The sequence below is a fragment of the Urocampus carinirostris genome, chromosome 6 (assembly GCF_059441175.1).
Source record: "Urocampus carinirostris isolate Australia breed hairy pipefish chromosome 6, RoL_Ucar_1.0, whole genome shotgun sequence".
Taxonomy (NCBI): Eukaryota; Metazoa; Chordata; class Actinopteri; order Syngnathiformes; family Syngnathidae; genus Urocampus; species Urocampus carinirostris.
In genome coordinates this window covers 9358789-9384004 of record NC_142354.1, presented here as the reverse complement: position 1 = coordinate 9384004, position 25216 = coordinate 9358789, and the positions used below count along the sequence as shown (strand labels likewise).

General features: G+C 42.4%; 1 protein-coding gene across 7 annotated transcripts in view; it reads left to right on the top strand.

Moving 5' to 3' along the window:
• Positions 1-25216, top strand: part of ppfia4 (PTPRF interacting protein alpha 4) — a 121167-nt gene that overhangs the window by 80698 nt on the left and 15253 nt on the right. For 3 of the 7 annotated variants that reach the window (XM_088337775.1, XM_088337773.1, XM_088337780.1), the window contains 16 exons: positions 2142-2225; positions 2542-2673; positions 2980-3042; positions 5059-5156; positions 6349-6478; positions 6563-6616; positions 9219-9394; positions 12625-12853; positions 12926-12961; positions 14482-14603; positions 14663-14784; positions 18179-18260; positions 18327-18408; positions 20541-20741; positions 23092-23154; positions 24703-24729. In XM_088337775.1, the coding sequence (XP_088193901.1) occupies positions 2142-2225; positions 2542-2673; positions 2980-3042; positions 5059-5156; positions 6349-6478; positions 6563-6616; positions 9219-9394; positions 12625-12853; positions 12926-12961; positions 14482-14603; positions 14663-14784; positions 18179-18260; positions 18327-18408; positions 20541-20741; positions 23092-23154; positions 24703-24729 (1701 nt within the window). Of the gene's footprint in view, positions 1-2141; positions 2226-2541; positions 2674-2979; positions 3043-5058; positions 5157-6348; positions 6479-6562; positions 6617-9197; positions 9395-12624; positions 12854-12925; positions 12962-14481; positions 14604-14662; positions 14785-18178; positions 18261-18326; positions 18409-20540; positions 20742-23091; positions 23155-24702; positions 24730-25216 lie in introns of all 7 variants that reach the window. The other 4 variants (XM_088337776.1, XM_088337779.1, XM_088337778.1 and 1 more) reach the window with 4 other exon arrangements.

Here is a 25216-nt window from a genome sequence, read left to right as displayed (position 1 = left end):
TCTGGAGTCTGCACAGCCCTTTGAGACTTCTTGTAATTAAGGGCGTCACAAATAAACATGACTTGACTTCAGTTATTTGTCCGCAAAAGCAAGTTAAATGAGTTAAAAAAAAGAAAAAGTATACTTACAAGAAGAAAATAAATGTATTTAATTTTTATAGAATTTAATCCGTTTTTGCGCTATTGGCTGAATATTTTTTTAATGTTTCTGGTTTTAACCAAAGTTTTGCTTGGTTTAATAATACATTAGGGTATTGTTTTGTATCTTCTATTTATGTTTTAAATCTTTTTTTATGACATTTTTATTCTAAAGTTCCACGTTAAATCGTGTAAACAATGTAAATTATTGTCATGAACCAGAACCGGATCAGGACCCACTCGCGTGACGTTCTCACACAAGCCTTTTATTTTACGGGAAATGGGGAGTCATACACGGTAGGCAGCGGTCTGGCGTGGAAAGACAGGGAGCCAGAGACCGAGGAGATCGATATCAATTGTCCGAGTAGATATCGGACAGGTGGGGTCGATACCGGACAGGACGGGACAGACAGGATTGATACTGAAACAGGATATCGATGATAAACAGGAGAAAGTAGACGGGAACGAAAACTGGAGAAAATAATAAACAGGACCAAAATAGACGGAAACAAAACTGGAACCCGAAATTAAACAGGACAAAAATAAACGGGAACAATATCGGACTGAAGATATCAACAGGAAAACAAGACCGAGTCAGAACCCACGTCTTGTGGGGCAGAAGTTTGTTTGACGGGCTGACAAAAAAGGAAGAGAGCTTAATATAGAAAGAACGCCAATCTCTCAACGAGCCGCAGCTGGGGCCACACGGGCATGGCCAATTGGGCACCATGGCAACTGTGACACACATGGGCGCGGCCAATTGGGCGCCATGGCAACCGTGACAATTATGTTGTAATCGATGACAATAAAGACAAAATATCCCATAACCAGAAATAGTACTATTCAAGTACCAGTAAACAACATTTTCCTTATTTTTTTCCTATAAAAGTGTAGCGTGTATGGTTTATAATCAGGTGTACTCTATAGTTTGCAAATGAAATACTTTTAATGAATTTTAGTTAAAGTTCAAAATATAAGAATTGTTAACTACTTTTCATTGCACTATTGTTACAACTTGTAATCATTTTTGACTCTTCATACAGACAGTACGTTATCTTATTTTCTCTTTCACGTCTCTATTACGTGTTTACCTTGGAGTACCATGCAGTGTTTGAAATAACGTCTGCCCGGACGCCCGGGGTGTGCATCTTTTACGTCGGGCGTAAAATTTACAAAACATCTCCGCCCGGTTGGCCGACAACTTTTTCAAGAAAAAAGAAAATGATTTTTTTTTTTTTTTTCAAATCAAACCTTTGCTTTATTCCGATATCTTCGTTCGGTTTGGAAATTTCGGAATTTCGGTTCGTTTGGCAATTTGCATACTCGACAGCCGATCAGAAGCCCGCATCGAATAACTTCGTGCTTCCGGACTTTCCCGAGCATTATAAGGTCGTACATTTGCATATCATTTTCCAAAGTAGACGCACAGAGAACACAAGAAAAATTGAAAAGTGGTTAGGAATCAAGCCAAAACCTCAGCCCCAGAAGAAACATTCAAAAGAAGCTAACAAAATGTATGACGCTACAAAACGTAAAGCATCGTGGAAAGAGGAGTTCACATGGCTTGTAGCAGACAACACAACGCAAACATTGCATGAATGAAGACGAGTCAATACAGGTACATACTGATGGCAGATGGAAAACAGCCATGTCATATACATGCAATGAATGTTAAGCGAAGATTTATAATAAACTTAATTTTAAGGGGTTGTTCTGTTATATATTTTGATTATCAATCCTTAATACTTTGCAACAACGTTTTTTTGTTTTTTTTGCGATTAGTCGTCTTATTTTGTTTGAAGTTGGGAAAATTGGGCAGGCAACTTTATGGCTGGGGAGGCAACTTTTCAGAGTAGTCTGCCCTGCTGTCCGCTAACTTTTTCTCACGCGTTTCAGACACTGACCATGTCTAGTTTCGTTGCATATGTTTCAGTATGTTGTTATCAACGACAAATAAAACCATTCTATTCAAATGTTGAACAGGATTTCTGTCTTCCCTCTCAGGCCGAGGAGCGTCACGGCAACGTGGAGGAGCGTCTCAGACAGTTGGAATCGCAACTGGAGGAGAAGAATCAAGAACTAGGAAGGGTCCGTTTGTGTTTTTACGTTTGAAAAATGAAAAGCATGTTCGTGCCCTGCAGGATTTTTCTGACCTCTCGGACCGATGCTTCGTATTAGCGAGCCGCCTCGCCTCCGTGCTCCTTCATGCATACACACACATCATTTTCCCGGTTCATTGTTGCATGAATTTCCAGCCGATCTGGGCATCCCAAACAAGAGTGATTTGCTGCTATTTTCGGACTCCCGATCCTTCACGCTACTGTTCCCCCCTCCTTGCACTTCTACAATATTTAGCTCATCAAAAAGTGTAGAAATGACGGTCCCTCTGATGTGTGTTGGTCAGGCTCGTCAGCGTGAGAAGATGAACGAAGAGCACAACAAGCGTTTGTCCGATACCGTGGACCGACTCCTCACAGAGTCCAACGAACGTCTGCAGCTGCATTTGAAGGAGCGCATGGCGGCGCTGGAGGACAAGGTTCAAGGAACACACACGCACACACAATTCCCGAAGTCTGATCATCATTGTGAAGTGTAAAGTGGTTAGGAATTAAGCCAAAATCTCAGCCCCAGAAGAAAGATTCAAAAGAAGCTAACAAAATTTATGACGCTACAAAATGTAAACGTAAATTTATGAGTAGATTTATAATAAACTTGTAAAGTGTTGTTCTGTTATATATTCTGATGATCAATCCTTAATACTTTGCAACAAGGGTTTTTTTTGTGGTCCTATTGCATTTCAAGTTGTGAAAAATTGTGACCTAATGTCCATTTGTATTTCCAGAATTCACTTATTCAAGATTTGGAGAACTGCCAGAAACAGCTGGAAGAATTCCATCATACACGGGTCAGTTGACTTGAGAATTACTTATTGTGATCCCTTGTTCATCACACATAATGGAGAACAGACACCCCTTCTAAATTCCACAAATTGGCCCCCACATTTTCAGACACATGCTGTCAGGACCAGAACAGAAACAGGACCCACTTGCAAGACATTTACCACAAGTTTTATTGAAGGAACGAGAAAGGGCTGCGCCCACGATCCGGTGTTTGCTTGGCGCGGGAAGCAAGTCGCTCTCGTACTTGGATTGTGATCCGGACACGGAAGTGGATCTTCCGTGACAAGCGATGTCGGTGTCAGGGACGGGAAAACTGGTCGGTAGCCGGGACTGGAGAGCAAAAACATGGTCGGTGTTGGAAGCGAGTCGTAAGCCAGAATAGGAGAGAAGACGTGGTCGGGGACAAAAAGAGGTCAAAAGCCGGCATAGGAGAGCAGACGTGGTCGGGATGAAAACAGGTCGTAGCCGGAGACAGACGGGAGCAAAAACCCTTGCCTAGTATTCACTGAGGTTCGCAGACGGACCGACAACAGGAGATTGCCAAGACCGGGTTCAAACCAGAGCCAATCAGATCCCGCGGCAGTTCGCGCCAAATGAGCGGGCACATCAGTAATGTAATGTGCTTTGCCAGCATGCGCTCCCTTTAATAGTAGACCAAAGATTGCTAATCACTGCCACATGGGTGCTCTTCATTTTAGGTTTGAACAACAGGGAAAAGAATCCACCACATACGAGACACAAATTTGCTTTCTCAGCCAATGCTTGCAACAATAGCCATCAAGGGATAATGGTTTGCTGCCCTACGAGTGAAGGTCAGTTTTGGCAGAATTAATGGCAAAAGAGTGCTGCCAGGCTTGATCACGATGCACTACGCTGGCCTACAACCGTAGCAATTGTTGACTGGGGATCATGGAGTGCAGCTGCTCGGGTGCTATGCATTTTGGAAGGAAAGAACGAGTTACCACGCATGACAGAAATTTGCTCTCTTGACGACCACTCTCAACAATAGTCGACCAGGGATAACGGAGCGTGCATTTGATTTTAGGTAGGCCAGAACGGCACACGTCCCAACAAAAGTGTCTTATGCCAGTCCCCACTCGCAGTAATATGGTATTGAAGATACTGGATCGCTACAGCACGGGTTAGTTTTATTTTCACTGGATAGAATAAGCAGCTACGCATTTTGCTTACTCCCCAAAATCTGTTCTACCATCCCTGCTCTTAGCAATAGTGCAAACGTAAACATGCATTTCGTTTCAGGCGCCTCTCGACAAAAGTGACTTCTGTCAGTCCCTGCTGGCAGAATTATAGGATTGGGGAAAATGGATCATGGTGGCACAAGTGCAGTTCATTTTTGATGGAAATGAGATTGTAAAAATAGCCGCCAGGCCAAACCAAAGTGCCTTCTGTCCGTCCCAACTCGCAACATAAAACCGGACATAATGGATCGCGGCCTTCTCAGCGCAGTTAATTTCTGGCGGAAATAACTGCAAGCCGACAAGTGTGCGCTCTATGAGATGGGGGATAATGGAACGTGGCTTATTTTTCAATCAGTGAAGGATTACAGAATTAGTTTATATGGAAGGTTTTTTGAAGTAATGGATCCATCTTTATAACCAAGATGTCCTGATTACTGATGCGAGGCACCTGTGCCCGCTCCTTTGGCGCCAACTGACTCAGACTCTAATTGTCAGTCTGTCTGCGAACCTCAGTTTACTCTAGGCGAGCTTTCCGACCCTGACTCACTCCTGTACTGGCTCCCGTCTGTTTCCCGGCTTCGACCCGTTTTCTGATCTCGACCACGTTTTTTGCTCTCCTGTCCCGGCTACTGACCTGTTTTTCCGCTCTCGCCACCGCCATCGCTCGCCACGGAAGTGCCACTTCCGCGTTCAGAGCGACCTGCTCCCCTCGACCACCGGATTGTGTGTGCAATCCTTTCCCTTCTTCCCAATAAAACTGATATATCAGTTTTCAGTTATTACTTAAAAATAAAGTCACTTGAAACAATTCTTCTTTTGTAGGAACGTCTGATTGGCGAGATCGAAAAACTGAGGAACGAGATTGACCATTTGAAACGTCGCAGCGGGGCGTTTGGGGACGGAACTTCAAGTCATCCACGGTACAATCACGCATTTACATCACAATCAAATTGCCTCACACCCATTTTTGAGGATATTTACAGTAAGGCCAGAAAATATTAGGACAGTGACACAGGAATTATACACCTTTACTCTCTTTATACCCTTTTTTATGGACCAAAAGTAATTGGACAATTGATTCAGAGTTAATTGGAGGGGGGTTTCCAACAAAGTCCACCTAAGAACAGCTGAGGTGCCCGCGGACCTGTTCTGAAAATAGCTCACCGGAGCTGGGTCATTGTGATTTTCAAGTAAAATTATTTTTGTAGCGGTTGACTGAGTCTGTTAAACCCTACTTTCAGTAATTAACCTGGTAATAACATAGTCAAGTCATGTTTATTTGTGACGCCCTTAATCACAAAGACTCTAAGAGGGTTGCACAGACCACTATAGACTATTATGACACCATTCCCTGATCTAAAACCTACATGAGGGCAAGGAAAAACTCAAAACCTCAAGTCAAGTCATGTTTATATGAATAGCCGTTAATCACAGAGAATCTCAGACGGCTGCAGAGACCACAGATTATTGCAAACCACAGACTATTATGACACCGTCCCCTGATCTAAAACCTACATGAGGGCAAGGAAAAACTCAAAACCCCAAGTCAAGTCATGTTTATTTGTAAAGCCCTTAATCCCAAAGAGTCTTAAAGGGGTGCACAGACTATTTCAAACTACAGACTATTATGACACCATCCCATGTTCTAAAACCCACATGAGGGCAAGGAAAAACTCAAAAACCTCAACATGAGGAAAATGAAGAAACCTTGAGAAGAGATGCTATCAAAGGGCTGCACAGACAAGAGACTATTGCAAACTAAGACGATTATTGAACCATCCCCTGATCTAAAACCTACATGAGGGCATGGAAAAACTCAAAAACCTCAACGTGAGGAAAATAAAGAAACCTTGAGAAGGGACCACACATGAGGTCATCCCCCTTCCAGGATGAAAACATGATCAGTTGGAGACCCCTGAAAAGGCACACAGCAGAAGCAACCCAGGAGTTTATTAGGGCAAGGAAGTGGAATATTCTGCAATGGCCAGGTCAATCCCCAGATTTCAACCCAATCAAGCATGCATTTCACTCGATCAAGTCGAGGCTTAAAGAGCCACGAACACCAACAACTCAAATCTGCTGCTATATTATCATATGTTTTTCTGTATTAAGGTCTCATTTGGGCAGCGCGAGCGACCTTCGCTTCTCGGTGGTGGAGGGCCAAGATGGCCACTACAGCACAACCGTCATCAGGCGCCCACAAAAGGGACGACTCTCTGCGCTACAACATGATCCCAACAAGGTACAGGTCCCATTTTTTAAGGATAAATGGTCATTATTGCAAGTTGTCTCACACCTTGGCTGTGTCTCCTCTCTACCTCTTCAGAGTGTGCGCGAGGCACTGGAGAGCTTGGCTGTAATAAGTTGCATGGCTCAGAATGTACTCTACTTTCTTTTTTCAAGTGTTCTATTATGGTCCTCATTTGAATATTTTTCTTGCCTCTAAAAGTAGCACAACTTGGTTGGGCCTCCTCTCTACCTCTTTATAAGTTGCAAGAGGCACTGGAGAAACACGTTTGTCATGATTACTGATGTGACTCAGCTGTGCCTGTTCATTTGGCGCCACCCGCTGCCAGACATGGGACCAAGTCACACATGTGCAAGTCTCAAGTAAGTCTCAAGTCTTCACCTTCAAGTCCCAAGTAAGTCCCAAGTATTTTTTTCTTGGGCAAGTCAAGTCACAAGTCAAGTCCCGAGTCTTAGATTGCCAAGTCCAAGTCAAGTCACAAGTCATAAAAACAGCGACTCGAGTCGACTCGAGTCCAAGTCACTAAGTCTCAAGTCCCCATGTCTGCCCGCTGCGAGTTCTGATTGGCTCCCTGTCACTATTTGAACTCAGTTCTGTCAATCTCCTGTTTGTCAGTCCGTCTGCGAACCTCAGTTAACACTAGGCAAGCCTTTTTTGACCCTGACTTCTACCTGTCCCGTTTTTTTGCTCCCGTCTGTTCCCCGGCTTCGACCCTCTTTTGATCCTGACCACGTCTACTCTCCTGTCTCAGTTTTCGACCTCTTTTTGTCCCCGACCACATCTACCCTCCTTTCCTGGCTTACGACTTGCTTCCGACCCTGACCATGGTTTTGCTCTCCTGTCCTGGCGACTGACCCGTTTTCCATTCCCGACACCGCCATCGCTCGCCACGGAAGATCCACTTCCGCGTTCAGAGCGCAATCCGAGTAACAGACGACCTGCTTCACGCGTCCAGCAATCTCTTTCTTCCAATAAAACTTGTGAGAAACGCAACGCAACTGGGTTCTGTCTTTGTTCTGGTCCTGACAACAGTAATAAGTTACTTTTAGCTGCACTATAATATTGAATCAATCGACATTACTTGTAGGAAACCCATGAAGCGTTTATCTTCCTCATAATAATATATCAGGATTTTGTGTACAAGTAGTTGCACAACATGGTCGTGTCTCCTCTTGTGCAAAGGAACCCAGTAGTTGTTTGTCTCTTGTTTTTTTTTACAAATGCAGTTAGTAAAAACTACGAGGCGTAAAATCTTATTCAAGAACAAAAAAATCAATAATTGTCTTATAATCACATCTTACACCCCTCAATCATAATTTAATTGTGAGCCTCTGAAAGATCCCCAGCCCTCCAGCTAAGGCACACTTTTTATATAATAATTTATAAGCCTTGGCCCTGTGAGAGTAGTTTTTACTAAGATTTGGCACCTGTGCTGTATAATGTTCTTGGATTGTAAACAGAAAAAAAGTGGATTTTGTGTGTGTTTTTATGATTTGTCTAAATGTATGTCAAGACCAGAACAGAAACGGGACCCAATTGCGTTACGTTACTCACAAGTTTTATTGGAGGAAAGAGGAAGGGCTGCGCCCACGATCCGGTGATTGCTGGACGCGGGAAGCAGGTCGCTCTGAGCTCAGAAGTGGATCTTCCGTGGCGAGCGATGGCGGTGTCGGGAACGGGAAACGGGTCAGTAGGCCTGGAAAGGACAGTAGACGTGGTCGGGGACAAAAAGAGGTCAAAAGCCGGGACGGAGAGTAGACGTGGTCAGGATCAAAAAATGGGTCGAAGCCGGGGGACAGACAGGAGCAAAAAACAGGTGGGAGTCGGGTCGAAAAAAGGCTTGCCTGTCATGGAACGGAGTGGAAGGGGGCTGTCACGGGGCGTGGTGGGGTGGAAGGAGTGATCGGACCAGAACGGAGGCAGGAGGCAGGAAGGGAGAACTCAATTGCGTGACGATCCATAAGTTTTATTTAACAAAATAAAAGTTGTCCAAAAGTCAGGGACAAGACAAACAAAAACATTCTTACAATCAGAACAGAACGGTACAGAGTTCCTCCGGCACGAACTCAACAGGACAGGGCATAACAGACGGAAAATGTTTTAAAAACTAAAACAGGACAAGGCATAGCAGACCGGGGAATGTGTAATGAGCCAGCGCCCGCCAAACCCACAACCCAGCCTTAAGTAGCAGACCAGCAATCAGCTGATTGAGTTCGGGGGCGCGGCAGACTGGTCGCCATGGCGACCGTGACATTGCCTAGTGTTAACTGAGGTTCGCAGACGGACTGACAACAGGGCACAGATAGGAGTGGGTATAGATAGGGACAGGGAGCCAATCAGAGTCCGAGGCAGGTGATTCACATCGGTAATCATGACAAAGTAGCACGCAGTATAAAAAAGAATGGTTGTTGTTATTAATAGAAGCAAGATTTTAACTTTTTGCGGTTGTGTGTCGGTGTTAAAAATTTGTTATCGTTGCATCCCTGATATTTATGCATTTCGATAAATGCTCCAATTTGGTTATAGAGTCGAGTTTTTGTCATAAGTTTTGATGCACAATGAGGACCTTCACACCTAACTCAATTTTCTACTAACCTGGATTTATCTGTTCCTCACCTTCTGTCACGGACATGCCCTTTCACGTAAGTTTGTCGCTGGACTAGAGCACGACAATGTATTTTTTACTCGATGTGTTTTTTGCGTTGCATTACAGGTTTGCGGCACGTTGGGCCAGGATTACCCTTCGTTGCGAGGGAGCGTCAGCCATCTTTTGGGGAGCGACGTGGAGGCCGAGTCAGACATGGAGGACGACGTGAGCTCCAGCATGCTGTCGCCCAGCGGGCAATCCGACGCTCAGACGCTCGCCCTCATGCTGCAGCAGCAACTCGACGCTATCAACGAGGAGATAAGGTGGCATCATCCCCTTGGTATCACCTAAATAGATATCTTGATAGATACTTTATTCATCCCCGCAGGGGACTTCACACTTCCAGCAGTATCCTTGTGTTATTAACAGATTAACAGGATGGCCTCAGGGTGCTGTGTTGTAGTTTAGCAACAGCGGAGTGGATGATGTCACACGCTAGGCCAAAAGTTCGACCACCTCGTGTTCACGTAGATAGGGAGTCCGCCTCCTCTCCGCTTCCCGCAGGCATTTGTGTCTCTGTCTGTCCTAACAGCCGGGTAGCTCCACGTGGGCGTCCGGGATGCTGGACGTGAGCCACGTTTCCGTAAAACACAGAAAACTGCACTCCCTGTACGCTTTGATGTTTTTCACCAGCACAGCCAGTTCATCAGTCTTATTTGGGAGAGAGTTCACATTTCCTAGATTACGGACGGTACCGAAGGCTTATAACGCCGCTAGCCGCTTAGCCTTAGCTCCGGCTCTCCATCCACGATAGGGCCCCCTCATCATGCCGGCACGAGAATTCTTCAGGGCAAAGATTGATTCCTCAAATAAACGCATTTTTGTGTGTTAAAACCCATAACGATAGGACAGAAAGTAATCCAAAGTGTAGTTGTCAAACGGGACGAAAAGCACCGAAGATAGAAGCAGACAATAAAAACAATAAATCACAAAAAGAGCGAAATAACACGGAGCTGCCGGAAAGGCTGCCGCCCACGGCGACACCTGTGATGTCACGATGGATATGAACTTTAGTAGGATCTCCAACTAAGGAGAGTTGACATTAATGGATTTTGAACGTGCAAGGAGAAACAGGGAGAGAAACCTTCAGATGAGAGAATTCCATTCCCGATGTTGCCACGCTCCCCTGACCGTCCTCTTTTTATTAAATATTCAAGGTAACAAAAAATACCTCAGCCCTATAAGTGTGGAGATCAGCAACATGATTGACCGATAGTCATAATGACGTAGTAGGCAAAACAACGAACAGCTATGAGTCAAATTAAGGAACTGGCAATACCAAGAAATCTCCTTTGCATTTGCCCGATGTTAAAACTGAATAAACTAATAAATAACCATGAAATTAAATTACTCATTTTAATCTAATTTTAACTTTTAATTGTAAAATAAGATTAATACAAGGGTTAGGCAGGTGGGGCGGATGTCTATTGCACGAAAGTAGAATAAAGAAATCCAGGCTCACTGGAAAAAAGCAGCTTCATCTAGTCTCGGCGGCGCATTTTAGCTTAATTAGTTGCATGTTTGCCAAGCTAGAATTACAAGGCACAGTTATGTCTGACCAAAATTGCAAATCATTGCATGGAACGGGAATCAAACTCAGTTAGCGGCGGTCATAGCGCCGACACTTAACCAGTAGACGAACAGTGATACGATGACGTGCGACGCAACAAAGCACGATGAGGGAATCAACTCTGGTGTATGCGATGATGAATCGAACTTTGTGTTTATATAAATGTTTCAGGACACTCGCTGTTTTCTCCATTCTCTAACTTTTGTTTCTGGCACCATGAGTAATGATAGTGTGATAATCAGATGACATATAATGCTTTTTTATACTTCATCTGTACCACTGTATTTACCTGTATTGACTCATCTTCATTCATGCAATGTTTGCGTTGCGTCGTCTGCTACAAGCCACGTGAACTCCTCTTTCCACGATGCTTTCAATGTACATTTACGTTTTGTAGCTTCATCAATTTTGTTAGCTTCTTTTGAATCTTTTTTCTGGGGCTCAGGTTTTTGCTTGATTCCTTACCACGTATCCATTTTTCTTGTGTTCTCTGTGCGTATAATTTGGAAGATAATATTCAAATGCACGACCTTATGAGGCTCGGCAAAGTCCAGAAGCACGAAATTATTTGATGCAGGCTTCTGATTGACTGCCGAGTATGAAAATTGCCAAACGAACCGAAATTTCAAAATTTGCAAACCGAATGAAGATTCCGAAATCGGAATAAAGCAAACGTTTGATTTGAAAAAAAATCTTTTTTTTTTTTTTTTTTTTCTTTCTTGAAAAATGTATCAGCCACCCGGGCAGTAGACCAACAGTGATACAGATGACGTGCGACACAACAAAGCACGATGAGGGAATCAACTCTGGTGTATCCGAGGATAAATCGAACTCTGCATTTATATAAATGTTTCAGAACACTTTCCGTTTTCTCCATTCTCTCACTTTCGTTTCTGGTACCATGAGTAATGATAGTGTGATAATCAGATGACATCTAATGCTTTTTTATATGTTATCTGTACCACTAGTCGTCCAGCGGTTAAGTGTCAGTACTCTCCCCGCCTTGACGCGGGTTCAATTTCTGTTGGGTCCATTGTTTTGCAATTTTGGTCAGTGATGTTATCTGATTGATTGCATTTCCAAACTTATCCACCAAATTTTGTGATATTTAAGGAGCACATCCCAGTTTTGTTTTTTTAAAGTCCAGGAAAAGCGTTAATATGAATGAAAACTTTATTCGAACATTAAAATAAAAACAGAACAAAAACAATAACTCAACAACAAAATAATGTTACATAAAATATTCGAAAAGGGGTAGTAAGACGCAAATGCATATTTTACCTACCCCTTCATCTTCCCTATTAAATACACTAATGATAATAGCAACAATAGCAATAATAACAGTTAATGATATAATAATAGTAACAGTAACAACAAGGTTATCTATACTTGTAAACTCAGTATTTCCAATCTCTAGTATCACTCATACGCCATTTTCTTCATCTCTGTATTCCGCCAGTAATGTTTTTTTGTATTTAAATTTGAACAGGCGAATAGTTGGACATTGTTTGATCTCGTCTTGTAAATTGTTCCAAAGTTTCACTCCGCACACAGACACACACATACTTTTCCTGGTGGTTCTCACCTTTGGGATTATGAATTTACGACAGCCCCTCAAGTTATAATTTCCCTCTTTCCGAATGAATAATTTATGGATGTTTTCTGGCACTATGTTTTTGTTGACATTAAATAGCAGTTGTGCAGTGAAAATGTTTACTAAATCATCCAATTTTAATAATTTGGACTGCAGGAATAAAATATGAGTATGATCTCGATGGTTAAAGGTTACTACGGTTAAAGCTTGTGTATTATGCGCGCCCAAACTCTCTTATTTTATAGGTAAAAATAATCATTGTGTGTTAGAGATAAATAAATTCAGTAATTGTTTCAAAAACTTCCAATCTAACATTCCTGCTTCTCCAGAATGATCCAAGTGGAGCGAGAGTCAGCCGACCTTCGTTCGGACGAGTTAGAATCTCGTATGACGAGCGGAAGCATGGATGGCCTCAACGTAACTTTGCGCCCGCGGGCGCTGCCCACCTCGGCCACCGCCCAATCGTTGGCTTCGTCCTCGTCGCCGCCCACAAGTGGGCACTCCACGCCCAAACACCACGCCCGCAACGCCGGTCACCATCTAGGCATCATGACTCTGGTGAGCAACGGACATAATAAACATCCATAAGGGCGGAGCCAGTTTTATAATAGTGTGTTTTTTGGGTTATAGCCGAGCGACTTGAGGAAACACCGCAGAAAAGTTGCAGTAAGTCGACAATGGAATACAGTAGACCCCCGGGACACGGCTCCCCCACCTTATGTTTCTGTCTGTCGTCCCCTCTTTGGGCCTTATTCCCACTATATAAATTGACATGCCCAAAAATGTTCAAACTTTGCCGTGTACGTGCGCTTTAGTTTGCGTCACGGCATCATAAAGATCCTGTCATGCTATTGGTTGAATTCCCTCCCACAATGCCTTTCTCTCTCATCATTCAGTTCAGAATATCCTGTGCTCCACAAAGACTGTGAATTAGTGTGATTGGTACTCACTAATGGTCCCAAGACCTGCAGTGATACTAAAGGGGAAGCAAAAACATGATAACGATGGAAACAAAGCTTGCGCTTATCTAGAAAAATGAAGAAGGCCCACAAATCTTGACCTTCGCTAGGAAATCCAGGTGTAACCAGTCGACAATCAGGGCTATTATTAAAAATAACGAGGTGATTAAAGCAAGGAGATATTTTTAAGGCACATACGTCAAAGTCTGCTAGCCTCATTTGGCCCACAAGAAAGTTGACTAAGGACCCTTGAGATGATCTCAGGTCTTTATTAGAACCGGACCAGAGACTGCAACAACCTAGCAGCCTTCAGATCATTTACATGCACAAATACTACATTTCCCATAATCCAAAGATGATGGAGGTGCACTCACGCACAAGAGATAGACGGAGAGAAAAAACATGTTTAACTGCCCTTCAATATGATTGTCTAGCCACTTCCTGCAGTAAGTATTTGCAACAGACTTTAAATTTACAAAACCTTTATCTTAGATTTTAGGTTGTTGTTAAAGTGCTTAGCAAATATATCTTAAGACAATGTTTGTTATGAGACATTGGCTCTATTTTTCTTATCATATTGGCTGTCACATAACCCCTTTGCATCCACCCAATAACTCTACTGTACCAGATAGTCACGTCACACTACAAAAGTGAATGAAATATATTAATATTTCCTTTTCATATATTTCAATTTTAATGCTACTAAAGGTTATGCATGTACAGTACATTACAAAACAGTACTACTTACTGTATATGATATTTTATCTGGGGTACTGGGGGCTTTGGAGAGGACGTCGTTGGGCGTCGCCCCAAAACACAAACAGAGATGAAACATGACAAAAAGGGAACGTTATTTATTCAACAACATTCAAGCCAAGTTCAAGCCAAGTTCCTCAGACGCTAGGTTTTTATACTATGTTTAACAACATCGGTGAGCTGTCACACTGTCACGTTTTTACCGCCCTGGCTTGGCTCAGTCAACCTTGGTATTGCTTCGTAACATCCAGATGTTTTCCATCAAGCCAACTTGCAGTTAATCCACAACAGGGGCTCGGAGCTAATTAGAATAGGTTTCCATCCTCTCAATTTCACTTTACGTCCCCCACCTTAAAACAAATTCATGTCGTATCCCAGGGGGGGTCTGCCATATTTCTCCAATGCTTCTCGTCCTACACATCCCAAAATCTCACGCTGGTAAATATCTACTTTCCTCACACATTTTTTCAGTCACCAGTGGAGGTGGACAAGGCGACCATCAAGTGTGAGACATCGCCTCCTTCCTCGCCTCGCAGTTTGCGCCTGGAAACCAATTTTGCTCAGTTCACGGGCAGTCTGGAGGACGGCCGAGGGTACGAACGTGATGAAATCTTATGCTAGCGTTGTCGCGGCTAATCTGAGCTGATCGCAGGAAGCAGAAGAAAGGTATCAAGTCATCCATTGGTCGGTTGTTCGGGAAGAAAGAAAAGGGCTGCCGGATGGAGCAGACCAGAGAGTTTGTCAGGGATACACAAGCTCTGCCGGCATTGACAGGTTGGGGAGTTTTCTAAATATACTTCTAACATTCATTGCATGCATATGACATTGGTGTTTTCCTTCTGCCATCAGTATGTACCTGTATTGACTCATTTTCTTTTATGCGTTGCGTCGTCTGCTACAAGTCATGTGAACTCCTCTTTCCACAATGCTTTTAATGTATGTTCACGTTTTGTAGCGTCATAAATTTTGTTAGCTTCTTTTGAATCTTTCTTCTGTGGCTGAGGTTTTGGCTTGATTCCTAACCACTTATCCATTTTTCTTGTGTTATGTGCGTCTATTTTGCCAAATAATATGCAAATGCACACGACCTTATAAGGCTCGGGAGATGCAGGCTTCTGATCGGCTGCCGAGTATCGAACCGAAATACAGAAATGAAGAACGAAGATTTTGAAACCGGAATAAAGCAAACGTGTGATTTGAAAAAAATCTTTCGTTTGTTTTGTTTTTACCTGAAAAAGTTGTCGGCCACCTGGGCAGAGACGTTGTGTGAGTTGTACGCCCAACGTAAAATCTGCACACTCCAGGGGCAGACGTGATTTCAGACACTGATTACATACCAATAACTGATCAACTCCAGCCGGTACAGATGAAAATATGTCATCTTTATGCTATATTTAGCGATAAGATCCAATTATTATGAGTCACTAAAGTTGAGAAGCCCATACAATCGCAAAAGCCTAAACAATGTGACTGATTTGGGCGAGCTCTTCGGTGCCTCGCTTACGTTACGAAGAGGTAGAGAGGAGACATGACTAAGATGTGCTGCTACTACTATGGAAAAATCAAAATACTTTCTAATGAGGAAGATTCATGCTTAGAATCGTTTCAGGAAATAGTCAACCTCCTGAGCCATGAGTTTTCCAGTGCCTCGCGCACATTAGGAAGAAGTTGAGAGGAGACACAACCAAGTTGCGCTGCTTCTACTTCTATGGAAAAACGAAATCAGTTAGTGCACATCCGGAGTCATGTGAAAAATTATGGCCGAGCTCTCCAGTGCCTCTCTCACAAACCGAAGAGGTAAAGAAGCTTCAACTTCTATAAAAAATAATCAAAATATATTCAGATGAGGAAGACGATGCTTAGAATCTTCCTAATCTCCCGGAGCCATGCAACCGATAATGGTTGAGTTCTCCAGTGTCCCTAGCACATTACAAAGAGTAAGGGAGGAGACACGGCCATGTTGTGCTAGTTCTTCTCTAGAAAATCCTAATCTATTCAGATTAGTAAATTATATGCTTCTTTCTAACAAGTGGTGCACATCCTGAGCCATGCGACCGATAATGGCCAGGTTTTCCAGTGCCTTTGGCACATTACGGAGAGTTAAAGAGGAGACACCACCAAGGTGTGTAAGTGCTTCTCTAGAAAATCAAAGTATCTGTACATTCTAATGAGGAAGATGTCACGGTTGCCCATTGCCCTCACTTGGCCCCGCCCGTTTGGCACCAGCTGCGGCCCGTTGCCTAATTGGCTTCCTTCCTATTTAAACTCAGTGCTCTCATTCACACCTTGTCAGTCCGTCAACCAACCTCTGCACTTGCAAGACTTGTGTTTTGACTCTGTCCGATATCATGCTCGTGTGTATAGTGTCCAATATTGTTCTCGTCTGTCTCCTCCTCCCCGGTATCTTGCTCCAGTCTCCAGTATCCGATATCAATCCCGACTGTCTCGTCCTGTCCGGTATCGTGCTCCAGTGTCCGGTATTGACCCCGTCTGTGTCGTCCTGTCCGGTATCTTGCTCCCGTCTCCAGAATCCAGTATTGATCTCGCCTGTCTCCTCCTACCCGGTATCTTGCTGCAGTCTCCAGTATCCGATATCGATCCCGCCTGTCTCATCCTGTCCGGTAGCTTGCTCCAGTGTCCGGTATCGACCCCGTCTGTCTCGTCCTGCCCAGTATCTTGCTTCAGTGACTGGTATCGACCCAGTCTGTTTTTTCCTTTCCGGTATCTTGCTCCCGCCTCCAGAATCCGGTATCGATCCCGCCTGTCTCCTCCTGTCCGGTATCTTGCTCCAGTATCCGATATTGATCTTGTCTGTCTCTTCCTGCCCGGTATCTTGCTCCAGTCTCCAGTTTCCGATATCTGTCTCATCCTGTCCGGTATCTTGCTCCAGTCTTCGGTCTACGGTATCGATCCCGTTTGTCTCGTCCTGTCCGGTGTCTTGCTCCAGTGTCTGGTATCGATCCCGTCTGTCCCGTCCAGTATCTACCCGTGTGTCCTGTAGTAATCCCATCTGTTCTCTCCGGCCTCAATCTCGTCTGCCTCTGACTTCTCTGTATCATTTCTTCCGCCTAGCGATCATCGCATCCCTGGCGTTTGTGTTCACCCACATCACTGCCCTATTCTCGTAAAATAAAGCTTGTGTGAAAACGTTACGCGTCTGGGTCCTCCGTCTGTTCGGGTTCTGACAGATGATACATTATTTGAATCTTTCAAACACGTATTGTGTATCTTTTGCCAGTGTCTCGCTCACATTAGGAAAAAGTAAGGTAGACATGACCAAGTTGTACGATTACTTCTATCGGAAATCAAAGTACCTATACATTCTAACGTGGAAGATAAATGCTTAGGTGTCATGTGACTCAGCTGTGCCCGCTCCTTTGGCGCCAACTGCCGCGGGTTCTGATTGGCTCCCTGTCCCTATTTAAACCCACTCCTATCTGTCCCCTTTTGTCAGTCCTTCTGCGAACCTCAGTAAACACTTTTTCGACACTGACTCCTACCTGTCCCGTTTTTTGCTCCCGTCTGTCCCCGGCTTCAACCCGATTTTTTTTATCCTGACCCCGTTTGCTCTTCCGTCCCGGCTTTCGACCTCTTTTGTTCCTGACTACGACTTCTCTCCTATTCTGGCTTATGACTCGCTTCCGACCACGTTTTTGTTCTCCTGTCCCGGCTACGACCTGCTTTTTCCGACCCTGACAGCGCTTGCCACGGAAGATCCACTTCCGCGTTCGGAGCACAGTCCGTGTATCAGAGCGACCTGCTCCCCGCGTCCAGCGAACACCGGACCAAACCTTTCTCTTTCTTCCAATAAAACTTGTGAGAAACGCAACGCAAGTGGGACCGGTCTCAGATCTGGTCCTGACATTAGGATAGTTCTAGCAAGTACTGTAGGCTGACTGAACAAAATATAGTAAAAGTAAATGAGTGAAATTTGTAGAGTGAAGTAAGAACAAAAAGTCCTTAAAATACGCAAAAATTATTTTTTTCTTATGCGGCGTGCCCTCGGATATGGACTTCATTTCTTTCTTTATTAGGATAAAAAATACACCGGCCTCAGATTATATTTTATTTAAGATTATCAACAGGAATTATAAACGTTTGTCCTGGATAACATTTGCCCTGGATATGTTCCAATAACCTTCTGCCAACGACTGGAAATGCATTTCAGACTTGGACATGGCCGTGGGGGACACGATGACGCTGGGGAAACTGGGCACCCAAGCCGAGAGGGATCGCAGGATGAAGAAAAAGTACGTCTTTTTTTAGGACTTTCTACCAATTTGCCGTTCGCTAATCCTATTTTCTATTTCTTGTAGACACGAGCTCCTGGAGGACGCCAGGAAAAGAGGTTTACCCTTCGCGCAGTGGGACGGTCCGACTGTTGTCTCCTGGCTGGAGGTTTCCTATATAATATCATTTCATACTTTCGACACCAGGGGTCACCAATGTGGTGCTCGCGAGCACCGGGTAGTCCCCTAAGAACAGCCGACTAGCTCGCGGAGCAGTTATAATAATAGTTCATCACGGATGGGCCATTGTTATTTAAGAACATCTCGATTTCCAACCCGCGTATAAAATGAGAAATGTGTCTCAACCTACTCATAATAATTACTACCTGGTAATAACATACTAATAACAACATTACTAATTACTCATAAAGAGAAGCTGTCAGCTTAAAAAAAAATTGTTGAACCCTGTATTAAAATTTGAAAATAAAACTTGTGTTTGCGGGTCATTTTGTACATTTTAAATAGTATATTCATTTGTCTGAACAATTTCTTTCTGGCTAATACGGTAAATGCATAACATTCTAATACAAGGTTGATGTTTTAGTGCAGTGGTCCCCAAACTATGGCCTAAGGAACAAATACATCCACCTCCATATGTGGTCAGACCCCATGGACAATACCATAAGGCATTTTGAAAAAAATTGTTTTAACTATAAGAATGAGTGCACATTTATGATTCGAGCCAGCTTTGAAGCGGGGTATAAACACCAAACACTTACCACTGGACTATCAGTAATATAGATGTCACATGAAAAGATGTGAGTGTGATCAGGATATATGAGAGCTATCTTCAGACACAGTACCAGAGACGAATAATATTTCCATTGTGTATCTCACGATGAATATAATTAATTGACATTGTAACATGTGAAATGTTAGTGTCTGACAAACTTCTTACCACCAGTGGGCCCCGTCTGGGGTTTGAACTGGGTCATGTTAATCCAATTATCACACACCTGTGCCCAATCATCCTGAACCCATTAAAAGGACATTTTGCACACCACACGTTTTCTGTTTTTTTTTCTTTTTTTTCTGCCATTGTCATCCTGGTTTTCAGTTCACTTTATTTCATTTACACCACCTAGTCAGGTTGGTTGTGTTTGTGCCTTTGTTTCTTTGCATTTGTCCAATTCCAACTTTTGTCTTTGTTTCTGATTTAGACATTGTCAGTTTTTTTGGTTCTGGTTTCTTGTTTGGGCATTGTCTTTGTTGCTTTGTGCCCACTAGTTTGTTACTCTCTCCCTGAGCACCCCTACCTCCAGTTCCTGCCTCCTCCATATGGGTCCATCACCCACCCTGATAATTAACATGAAACGCACAATGAAAATAAGATTAGTTTTTGGTACTGTGACTAAAAATAGTGCATTGAGATTAAATCTACTGCCTTTTCGCAGGTCCTCTATACCACTAAGCCGAACTTGGACGTGTAAAGACTGTGTACGTCACTACAGAAACATAAGGTTTCTGGAGTTTTTCATATGAAAAAGCGAGTTTTATCTGCTTATTATCCATCCATCCATCCATCCATCCATCCATTATCTGCACCGCTTATCCTCAGTGGGGTCACGTGGGTGCTGGAGCCCATCCTAGCTATCTTATAACCGTTGTTTTTTGTTTCCTGACTTTTGTTCTGTGAAGAATCCAGTAGAGTTATTTTAATGTGGCTTTCTGGAAAACAATACATTTTTACATTTCGGCAATAGTCACACTTTTTCAGTTACAAACTGAGTCCTCATCAGAAAAGGGACAAGCCATGGGCAGCACGGCGGCGCAGTGGTTAGCGCGTGTGCGGCACAGTTCTGAGGTCATGACATTGAACCTCCTGTGTGGAGTTTGCATGTTCTCTCCATGCTTGCGTGGGTTTCCTCCGGGCACTCCGGTTTCCTCCCAGATTACAAAAACATGCATTTCAGGTTAATTGGTCGGTCCAAATTGTCCCTAGGTGGGAATGAGCAAGTGTCTCTGTCTTCCCTGCGACTGGCTGGCAACCAGTTGAGGGTGTCCCCTGCCCACTGCCCAAAGATAGCTGGGATGGGCTCCAGCCCCCCCCTGCGACCCTCCTGAAGATAAGCGGTGCAGATAATGGCTGGATGGATGGATGGATGGAAAGGTTAAACCATAGTAATGACATAAATGCACATCAGACTGGTAACCCTTTGCAATCATCGGTTACCCCGGAAAAATAGCTGAGTAATTACTGATACCTGACATACACGGACTTAAATTCTTCCTTTTCGGCAGTTGTGGGTGGGCATGCCGGCCTGGTACGTGGCGGCGTGCCGCGCCAACGTGAAAAGCGGCGCCATCATGTCGGCCCTTTCCGACACGGAAATCCAGAGAGAGATCGGCATCAGCAACCCGCTGCATCGACTCAAACTGCGCTTGGCCATCCAGGAGATGGTCTCCCTCACTAGCCCCTCCGCACCGCTCACCTCCAGAACGGTAAAAATTGCTATTTTGTGTAAATGAAAGACATAGAAAAGCTATATTTAGATTCACAGTCACGATGTTCCTTTGGGTGATGTTGATCATGTTGATAAGGATTTTATAGTTGTAACGGCATGGAGAAGACAACAAAACGGGAAGCCGGTTGAGCATTTATTTGATATTCTTAATACAGTCGTATGCAAGAGTTTGGGCCCCCCTGATCATTTTCAAGATTTTCCTTTATAAATCATTAGTTTTTCGGATCAGCAATTACAGTTAAATATATCATATAGCAGACAAACACAATGATATCTGAGAAGTGAAACAAATTTAATAGGATTGACAGAAAGTTTGTGCAATAATTACTTAAACAAAAGTAGGCAGGTGCATAAATTTGGGCACCCTTGTTGTTTTATTGATTTGAATACCTTTAGTACTAATTATTGAAAAACAAAATTTGTTCGGTAAGACCATTGACCCTTGGCCTACATACACAGGTGAAGCCAATCATGAGAAAGGGTATTCAAGGCAGCCAGTTTCAAGTTGTTCTCCTTTTTGCATCCTTTCTGAAGAATGGCAACATGGGAGCCTCGAAACAAATGTCAAATGAACTGAAAACAAAGATTGTTCAACATCATGGTTTAGAGGAAGGATACAAAAAGCCAGCTCAGAGATTTCAGCTGTCAATTTCCACTGTGAGGAACATAGTGAGGAAATGGAAGGTCACAGGCACAGTTCTAGTTAAGGCGCGGACTGTCAGGCCAGGAAAAATCTCAGATAAGCAGAGGCGAAGGATGGTGAAAACAGTCAAACTCGACCAACAGACCAGCTCGGAAGCCTACAACATGATCTTGCTGCAGATGGTGTCACTGCGCATCGTTCAACTATTCAGCACTCTTGTCACAAGAAGATGCTGTATGGGAGAGTAATGCGCCAAGAGCCTTTTCTGCGCACATGCCACAAACAGAGTCACTTGAGGTATGCTAAAGCACATTTGGACAAGCCAGCTTCATTTTGGAATAAGGTGCTGTGGGCTGATGAAACTAAAATTGAGTTGTGTGGACATAACAAGGAGCGATAGGCATGGTGGAAGAAGAACCAGCATTCCAAGACAAACACTTTCTACTCACAGTAAAATTTGGTGGAGATTCCTTCATGCTGTGGGGCTGTGTGGCCAGTGCAGGTACTGGCAATTTTGTTCAAGTTGAAGGTCGCATGGATTCCAGTTAGTATCAACAGATTCTTGCGAACAATGTTCTAGAATCAGTCACAAAGCTGAAGTTGCGCCGGGGCTGGATACTTCAACAAGACAACAACCTACCAAGGCATTCATGCAGAGGAACAATTGCAATGTTCTGGAATGGCCATCTCAGTCCCCAGACCTGAATATTATTGAAAATTTGTGGTGTGATTTAAAGCTCGGAAACCATCAAACCTGACTGAAGTGGAGATGTTTTGGAAAGAAGAATGGTCAAAAATACCTTCAACCAGAATCCAGACCCTTGTTGGAAGCTATAGGAAGCGTTTAGAGGCTGTTATTTCTGCTAAAGGAGGATCTACTATATATTGATGTAATTTTTCTGTTGGGGTTCCAAAATACATGCACCTGCCTACTTGTTTAAGCAATTATTCCACTGTAAATCCTATGAACTTCATTTCACTTCTCACATGTCACTGTGTTTGCCTGCTATTGGATATATTTAACTGGAATTGCTGATCTGAACAACCAATCATTTATAAAGGAAAATGATCAAGGGTGCCCAAACTTTTGCATACGACTGTATATAGTGACATGTGCTCGCTCACTTCGTAACCTTTTCCTACCCACAATAACGCTTTATGTGTTAGACCATTGTTTTTCAACCAGTGTGCCGCAGGAAATATCCCGATATTATCTTTCCATAAAAAAGCATGCCATTGTTTAGTATATTTCCTTTTATTTCAGTGGTCAGCCAAAAACCTTAACATTCATCGAGCCGGCAGCAGTTTCCTATTCTTTTTACCCTTTCTATATTAATTATGAGGTAGACAGGGAAATGTTATTAATAATCTATTTTGTCTGATGAAGCTGTTCAAGATTAGCTTAATCTGTACTTGCTCAACACAACATCAATGACAACAAAGAATAAATCAATTCAATTAAAAATCTGCAAAGGAGTGAACCAGCAATAACTTAAGCGCAAAGTCGCGAGCATTCTCTGTATTGAATAAATGCTCGACGGGATTCCCGCTGTGGCACTGAAACAACATCCACGGCCTTGCTAGCATCCCTAAACACGATCCATGTTTGTCGCTGTGTGTCCTCACGCGTGTAAATGTTTGTTGTGTTTGCGTGAATGCGTTGGGTTTTTGGTTTTCTGAGCAGTCCTCCGGAAATGTTTGGGTGACTCACGAAGAGATGGAGAACCTGGCCTCGTCCACTAAAGCGGTCAGTACCGTCTGGGTGCTCCCTTATTGCCTTTAAGCCACGCCCACAAACACGCCCACTTTCTCTGCAACCAACCAAAACACACAAACGCACGATACAGTAACTGATGCTTCTTTGTGCTCGTGCTGGAATGCGTGTGCGTGTTGTGGCGTGTAACATGTGCTTCATGTGATTTGTGCCATGTCTGTAGTTTTTATTTTATTTTATTTTTATTTATTTTTTTTGCAAGTTAAAATTGTCGCCTGGATCCAATAAATGAATAGAGTAAAATTTGAAAAATTACACTTCAAAATGAGCAAAACAATATCAATATCAGTAAGAATTCAGCAAATTAATTTTCTGACTTAATTGCCCTTTAAAATGGGGAAAATTATATTTTCAAGTAAAATTAAAAAAGTATGTAAATGAATAACTCTAATACTCATCCAGAATTCAAATATACTTTTCAATTTAAACATTTTAATAATTTTACATTTTTTTTATACTTTTAAAACTATTTTTCAGTCATGACTTATTTCAGGAAATGTATTCAATAAAAGTTTAAGTTACATTTTCAATATGGAAAATTATAACTGCCTGTAAAAAAGTCTAAAACAGATATAGTATGTTTTTTTCACTATAAAAAGTTTATTATTTTAGTCAATTAAGAATAAATACATACAAAATTAATAGTCTAATATCATGATTTCTTTTAAGAAATGTATTTAGTAAAAAGGTAAAATTTACCCTTTAAATGAGCAAAATTATACCTGCCTGTATAAGTGTACGAAATAGACAGGTGGTAAAATTATTAATGATTAAGTCTTTCATTTGAAATATATTTGTATTTTTGTAATTTATTTGAAAAAATATGTAATTATTTAATGATTTAAAGAAATGTATTTAGTACAATTTTAAGTTACACCTTAGTAAAATTACAGACAGTATACCTGTAAAACATGTCCAAAATAGACTTATAATAAAATAATCATCCTTATAAAGTTATTTCCTTTGTAAATGTTTTATGACTTATGCAATTTATTTAAAAATATTTAAGATATTTTTATTGTATGATTCATATTTAGAAATGTCGAGTAAAATATAGAAAAATCAGACTTTAAAATGAGCAAAATTATCTACATGAATGTATTTTAAATGTCATCAACGTATCTGCAGTGATTAATGAAAATAAAAATGTTTGGCCTGGATTATTGTATTCCAGTGTGTTGGCTATGCAATAAATTGAAACGACAACAGTATTAGTAAATTTAATCAAAGAAAATAAAATTGTTGCCTAATTTTAATGAATCCTATCTTTGTTCTTGTAGTCTTTATTTAAAACTTTTTTGTATGTTAAGAATAAAAAATTGTTTGAGAATAATTCTGGACTTATTTACTTCTTTTTTTTTTACCCTTTTTTGCTATTAGAATTCTTTTTTTTAGAATTAATTTCAAGTCTTTCTCATGACTTTATTTAATGTTTTCTTTCTTGCAAGTCAAAAAGGGACCTTATTTGTTGCCAGTTTAATCTTTAAACTTGTTTCTGACTTTTGTCATGCTGCCACTCAGGCCAATGAGGAGGGCAGCTGGGCACAGGTGAGCTTCACAAACATTGTTGAAAAATGGTAAATGGTCTGCATTTCTATAGCGCTTTTCAAGTCCATGAAGACCTCCCAAAGCGCTTTACAATATACTTCACACTTACCCATTCACACACACACTCACGAGCCAATAGGGAGTCAGCCATGCAAGGCGCCTACCTGCTTATTGGGGCCATTAGGGATTCAGTGTCTTGCCCAAGGACACTATAACACGGAGGAACCGGGAATTGAACCTGTGACATCTTGATCCCAAGATGAGCGCTCTACCTCCTGAGCGAATGCCGCCCCAAAAGCAAATTTCGGATTTTATTCTGAAAGAGCAACAAGCCCAAAAAGAGATACTTGCAAACTAGGTCAGGGAGGACACTCATATTGGGTCTATAACGGATCTGTTCTCCAATTTGACCCACGATTTTGTTTTGTAATTTTATCGTATGATCTAATCCAACTTTTTGTGTTTTTAAAGTTTTTAAAAATTTATT